Source organism: Oncorhynchus tshawytscha, linkage group LG10 (assembly GCF_018296145.1).
Source record: "Oncorhynchus tshawytscha isolate Ot180627B linkage group LG10, Otsh_v2.0, whole genome shotgun sequence".
NCBI classification, from domain to species: domain Eukaryota; kingdom Metazoa; phylum Chordata; class Actinopteri; order Salmoniformes; family Salmonidae; genus Oncorhynchus; species Oncorhynchus tshawytscha.
Genome location: NC_056438.1, coordinates 76,630,206 through 76,636,694, shown reverse-complemented (window position 1 = coordinate 76,636,694; position 6,489 = coordinate 76,630,206). Strand labels below are relative to the sequence as shown.

The following is a 6,489-nucleotide window of genomic DNA, read 5'->3' as shown; positions in this document are numbered from 1 at the left end:
GTTTTTTCTCCATTCAAGGCTTCATCTAACCTAAGTCTTCATCTAACCTGTAATGAAGACAACTTTGTGTGTTGCTTTCTGTTCTCCAGCAAGGTGCCAGGCCATCATCTGTACGACTACACCGGCATGTAGGATAGATAGGTCCGCAACAGTATGCTGTCTTCATCAGGCAAGCTATGGATATAGCTAGAAAGGTTTTCTAAATATAGAAGGCCCCCCTTCTTGATATTAGTGGTTAGCAGTTAATGTTTCTCAGTATACTCATTCTGTCAAACAATTTATTTATTTTTTCGCACAATTTATTAAAATGTTATAATAGTTCACAATCATCAATCATTTAATATACACATTTACATCTGTCACAGGAAATCCAAGTCATGCCCTGTCATATATTATAATTTCTACCTATTTACATATGTTACACATAGGACTCTGCCTGCATACTGCTTCATCTTCATCTTCATCGCTGAGTGTAAGAGGCGGTTTTATACCAACACCTAGACTGAAATCTGATTTTAATATTTGTCCTCCTTTGCTTTGACACAATACACCTTGGTCAGCGTTGTACAGCACCAGCCCTGTGGCAGTCATCCATCCACACAGAGCACAGTCGCATTCAGTTGGGCGCAAGATTACAGAACAATCAGATAGAAGTATATCACAAACATCATTCTCTGTCATGTAGAAGGGTGTGAGCTCTATACAAGACATTTCTATCTGTGAGGTTTGCAACGTTGTGCCCTCCTGAATGAGATACACTGCTGCTCCGTGTCAGCCATCTTGGTTTAGCGCAGTCACCCCCCCCCCCACCCCCGTCCGTCCGTCTGTCCAGCTCAATGGCAGCCGCAGCTTCCTGCCACCATGTCATCATACTGCTTCAGCACCACATTCTCGTCATCATCAAAATACAGCAGGTTGATGGAGAAGAGCTTGTCTGGCGCGCAGCACGGCGTTTCAATGCCTTTAGTCAGCTTCAGAGCGTTGATGATAGACTGGACGGTGGCGTGGTTAGTGGGTCTCATGTTCTGGCCCAGGGGGAAGGGGCAGGAGCCCTTACAGTGGTAGGCATTGTACCCCCGAGGCGACACGATCCACCCGGACCAGCCGATCTCCTCGAAGTCCACGTAGAGTGGCAGGCGCTGGCACGTCATCTTCTCTACGTCCTCGTCATAGTCCAGGGAGCGGGCGCTACGGTGGAAGCCTGGGGTGTTGGGGAGGTTGGACAGGCCAGGGACAGCTGGGGTCTCATTGGGATCTGGATAGGGAAAATGTAGAGTCGGTTTGGGAAATGTGGTTCCGTTTGAACTGAATACACACTCAATTAAGATGATTGATACTATTAGGTTCAACAGAAACAAATAGAGTAGCAATACTGATAAAAGTACAAATAAACGATGATGTATTATGACAGAGACCACCATGTTGTGTTAATACACCAGTAATACAGTAATAACACATTAATAATAACTCGATTGTGTGTTAGGCTACCTTTGACTGTATTATCCAGAGCGGCTGCACGGCGGCCATCGTCAGTGAACAGCACCAGCATGGGCTGCTTGCTTTTATGGTGGTTACGGCCTGAAGAAAAACGCACCACCTTCTCATCCATCTGGCTTCCTCCCAGGGTCTGCACTGTGACCAGAAGACCCAGGTTATTGCCCTCAACAGCCATCCAGGAACGCACCTTTATAGGGAGAGAGTTATTTTGGGTTAGGGGTGGATGGATGGATGGATGGATGGATGGATGGATGGATGGATGGATGGATGGTGGATGGATGAATGGATGGATGACATCCTTACAGCTTGTGTAATGGTGAACACTTCCCAGCCAGTGGAGGGGACAGGGATCAGTCTGGAAGACAGCAGCTTCTTCCCCTGAGTAATGTTCATTTTGCTGCTATCCAGAAGCTGGTAGACACTGACCTATAGGGAATGAATGGATTCATCATTAGCTTTGAGTAGCTTACCTTTGAGGAGTTAAAAGACAGTTGAGCCTCTGCATGTCTGCCTATATATATAAATGGGTCACATTGAGTTTTATACCTGACAGAAGTGATATCTATTGAATGTTGCAGAAACCTGAGGCCGCAGCTTGAAGAGATGGAGTTCCGCGGTTAGAACCTTCTCACTACTGGCCACCATGGACAAGTTGAACAGGAACTCAATTTGTTCACTGTGCACTGTGTGCGGGAAGGATAATACTTATTGTCAAAATAAGTACGCAAAAGTGCCCCGATAAGACTTCAAATGTAAGCCTAATACGTGCGTAATATCATGCTTAAAATACTGATTATTTGTAAACATTGCATAAGGTGAATCATAGGACTGTGGCGGGTGCAATAGCGATACAGGTATAGGTCTAACCTAAAATAACTGATCTATCGACAGGGTCGAGGTTAAAATATCTAAATATTACGTTTGTCGAAGAAGCTGCGTACTGTATTCCCCTCCAGAATGTAGGGGTCCTTGGTAACTCCGTCCACATCTGCGACAGTGTTGTACAGGTCGACCATGTACTGAGGCGGCTGCTTGTCGCCCCGGAGGAGAGGAGCACCCTCCATCCCAAACACCTCCAGCAGCCTCCTGATAGCTGCAGAACGCACTTCTTCAGACTCGTTCTCCATGGAAAAGTGGCTTTCCAAATCATTTAGTGATGATCTTGCAGTAGCCATGCTCACTAACGTGGCAATGGCAATGATCATAGCAACAGGTAACATCTCAGAGATAAAGTAATGGTACATGCGTCTTGTTGTGGGTCCTTGGAGCATCTATGTCTTGTTCTCTAGCATGCAGTAGAAGTCCGAAGTTGGAGTGACTGGAGAGCTTTGGAAGCTTCAGGTTTTATATCAAATGCTACAGCATTGGCTACGGTGTCCCTAAACCCTCGGACAACAGCCATAAAAGATGCTATTTAGTCGCAAATGTAAATCAACAATCAGCGAATGTAAAGCAAGGCTAATGGTATGGTTAACAAGGTGTGAACAGATTGTAGATTTAATTGAAACGGTATTCTCAACATCTAACGAGAAAATTGCAATTAAACAACTTTTCCTTTGGATAATAACTCGTGACTAATATATTAGATATATAATATCACTACAAAATATTTTCATGGTATTTAGGGACAAATTAAAGCTTTCAATCGTATAGAAAATATCGAGAAAATTGTCAAACCTCTCTGAGGACAGCACAGCCAAGGATGTTTGCTCACCGTAGGAGGTTAACCGCCTTATAATGGATCCATTCATTTCGACAAATGGGTAATTTGGCAACGACACCTACTTCTATGAACAGAAAGGGAAGTCTTCCTAGTTGGGGATGTTCCCATTTGAATCATATCTAGGCTTCATCACACCTGGTCAAATACAGCCCCAACTGTTATGGTCCCTATACTCCAGTTACAATCATTGAACCCATCTCGAAATATACAAATGTGTCATTTAATTGGTGTGGATAAAATGAGGCTTAGGTGTACTCTCGTGGATTTAAGGGATACATTACAGTGTATTGTTTTCATTCTAACATGCAATTACGCGTTTTTATATCCGACCTGGAGCATTCTTGTAAAATATCTTGAATTCACTTTTTTTCGATTGCCAATCTTGTGTGGCAATCGAATGAGTTGTGTTGCAATCATGTAGTCTCACATGTTCAGCCTTTATCAACTTTTCAAACCCTCTCTTTTTTATACATATGCTCTATTTACGCAACACACCTTCATACAAACAGCACAATTAATATATAGTATTATCAATGTATTGCCTACGTAACGTATTTATAATTTATCACGAATGAGAGTTAGGATATAAGAAGCTACAATGTGAATATTTACGCATCAACGACTTTGTGCATCTTAGGTGTCTTTCATTTCATTACGCGTGGCTTTTTAGTAAATTGTGAGAAAGTCACAGTCCTTTTAAGATGAAGAATTTGTAACCACTTGGGTGGTAGCAAACAACAAAATACCTTTCAAGACACTCGTAACTTGCACTCTCTAAAGAGAAGCCCTTCAAAAAATATGTTCTATCGCTTATTTACTACATATGACACGTAATCCCTAAAGCCATAACATTTCTTGAGGAAAAACAGAGAGCCCATGTTACAAACTGAAACCGTTGTTTTACGCAACTATTTACACACGTGTGCCCCTTCAAACAGATATTGTCCGAATGTTTCCCTCAGATCACTATTTAAATGGCTCGATTACAATTTTGTTATATTATGTTTAATCCCTAACTATTGTCATTTAAAAGTTCTAAATTAGCATTTGGCATGCTGCACAATATGGATTCCATAGGCATGACAATGAGCAATGTGAATTGTAAGTTAGTACAGTCAAGCATTTGTTGAAGAGATAAGTAGTTAGTGTCATTGATTCTTCATTGATTTTCCGGGTTTTAAAATAATTAAAAAAAAATCACCTTTATTTATCCAGGTAGGCCAGTTGAGAACAAGTTCTCATTTACAACTGCGACCTGGCCAAGATAAAGTGCAAAGCAGTTCGACACACTGATGCCTGATATCCAGTTGATTCATGGTTTTGGAATACATTTTATCTACAAAATAATTTTTGACATATAACACAACAATAGCATCAGCAAAGTGTTGCATTCAGAGACATCTGGTAGCTGTGGAAGTATAGTAACAACAATTGACTCAACATAGGCCTAGACTGAAGCTTAGAAACAGGTTGAGCTGAAGGTCCTAAAACAAGTCGAAGATCTTAACCACAAATATACTCCATGTATATCAGACAGGACTGGTATATGTATAAGTCCAGATGGTAAAACTCCATTTAGCTCATCAAAGTGGTACTGCAGCCATATAAATACATTTCTACGGGGGTTGTTTCTGAACCGGATGTTACAGACTTCTGCAAGAGAGTCATAGGGGGTGGTGGTGTGTGTATTCTCTAGTAGAGGGCTGGGGGTGGTGGTGTGTGTATTCTCTAGTAGAGGACTGGGGATGGTGGTGTGTGTATTCTCTAGTAGAGGACTGGGGATGGTGGTGTGTGTATTCTCTAGTAGAGGACTGGGGATGGTGGTGTGTGTATTCTCTAGTAGAGGACTGGGGATGGTGGTGTGTGTATTCTCTAGTAGAGGACTGGGGATGGTGGTGTGTGTATTCTCTAGTAGAGGGCTGGGGATGGTGGTGTGTGTATTCTCTAGTAGAGGACTGGGGATGGTGGTGTGTGTATTCTCTAGTAGAGGGCTGGGGATGGTGGTGTGTATTCTCTAGTAGAGGACTGGGGATGGTGGTGTGTGTATTCTCTAGTAGAGGACTGGGGGTGGTGGTGTGTGTATTCTCTAGTAGAGGACTGGGGATGGTGGTGTGTGTATTCTCTAGTAGAGGACTGGGGATGGTGGTGTGTGTATTCTCTAGTAGAGGACTGGGGATGGTGGTGTGTGTATTCTCTAGTAGAGGACTGGGGATGGTGGTGTGTGTATTCTCTAGTAGAGGACTGGGGATGGTGGTGTGTGTATTCTCTAGTAGAGGACTGGGGATGGTGGTGTGTGTATTCTCTAGTAGAGGACTGGGGATGGTGGTGTGTGTATTCTCTAGTAGAGGGCTGGGGGTGGTGGTGTGTGTATTCTCTAGTAGAGGACTGGGGATGGTGGTGTGTGTATTCTCTAGTAGAGGACTGGGGATGGTGGTGTGTGTATTCTCTAGTAGAGGGCTGGGGGTGGTGGTGTGTGTATTCTCTAGTAGAGGACTGGGGATGGTGGTGTGTGTATTCTCTAGTAGAGGGCTGGGGGTGGTGGTGTGTGTATTCTCTAGTAGAGGGCTGGGGGTGGTGGTGTGTGTATTCTCTAGTAGAGGACTGGGGATGGTGGTGTGTGTATTCTCTAGTAGAGGACTGGGGATGGTGGTGTGTGTATTCTCTAGTAGAGGGCTGGGGATGGTGGTGAGTGTATTCTCTAGTAGAGGACTGGGGATGGTGGTGTGTGTATTCTCTAGTAGAGGGCTGGGGGTGGTGGTGTGTGTATTCTCTAGTAGAGGACTGGGGATGGTGGTGTGTGTATTCTCTAGTAGAGGACTGGGGGTGGTGGTGTGTGTATTCTCTAGTAGAGGACTGGGGATGGTGGTGTGTGTATTCTCTAGTAGAGGACTGGGGATGGTGGTGTGTGTATTCTCTAGTAGAGGACTGGGGGTGGTGGTGTGTGTATTCTCTAGTAGAGGACTGGGGATGGTGGTGAGTGTATTCTCTAGTAGAGGACTGGGGATGGTGGTGTGTGTATTCTCTAGTAGAGGGCTGGGGGTGGTGGTGTGTGTATTCTCTAGTAGAGGACTGGGGATGGTGGTGTGTGTATTCTCTAGTAGAGGACTGGGGATGGTGGTGTGTGTATTCTCTAGTAGAGGGCTGGGGGTGGTGGTGTGTGTATTCTCTAGTAGAGGACTGGGGATGGTGGTGTGTGTATTCTCTAGTAGAGGGCTGGGGGTGGTGGTGTGTGTATTCTCTAGTAGAGGACTGGGGATGGTGGTGTGTGT

At 44.2% G+C, this 6,489-nt stretch overlaps 1 protein-coding gene across 5 annotated transcripts; it reads right to left on the bottom strand.

Annotated features, from left to right (window-relative positions):
• Nucleotides 1-263: 263 nt before the first annotated feature.
• Nucleotides 264-3,417, bottom strand: LOC112261158 (anti-dorsalizing morphogenic protein). 5 transcript variants are annotated; one of them, XM_042329114.1, is made up of 6 exons: nucleotides 2,740-3,417; nucleotides 2,439-2,590; nucleotides 2,080-2,180; nucleotides 1,801-1,923; nucleotides 1,489-1,684; nucleotides 264-1,255 (listed from the first exon to the last, which is right to left on the bottom strand). In XM_042329114.1, the coding sequence occupies exons 1-6, from the start codon at nucleotides 2,766-2,768 to the stop codon at nucleotides 834-836; spliced, it is 1,023 nt and encodes a 340-aa protein (XP_042185048.1). In that variant the 5' UTR covers nucleotides 2,769-3,417; the 3' UTR covers nucleotides 264-833. The 5 variants fall into 5 exon arrangements, with proteins under 5 accessions (XP_042185048.1, XP_024292258.1, XP_042185046.1 ...); XM_042329112.1 differs by having other exon boundaries at nucleotides 265-1,255; nucleotides 2,044-2,180; nucleotides 2,740-3,415; XM_042329113.1 differs by having other exon boundaries at nucleotides 265-1,255; nucleotides 2,044-2,180; nucleotides 2,417-2,590; nucleotides 2,740-3,412.
• Between the last annotated feature and the right edge of the window lie 3,072 nt (nucleotides 3,418-6,489).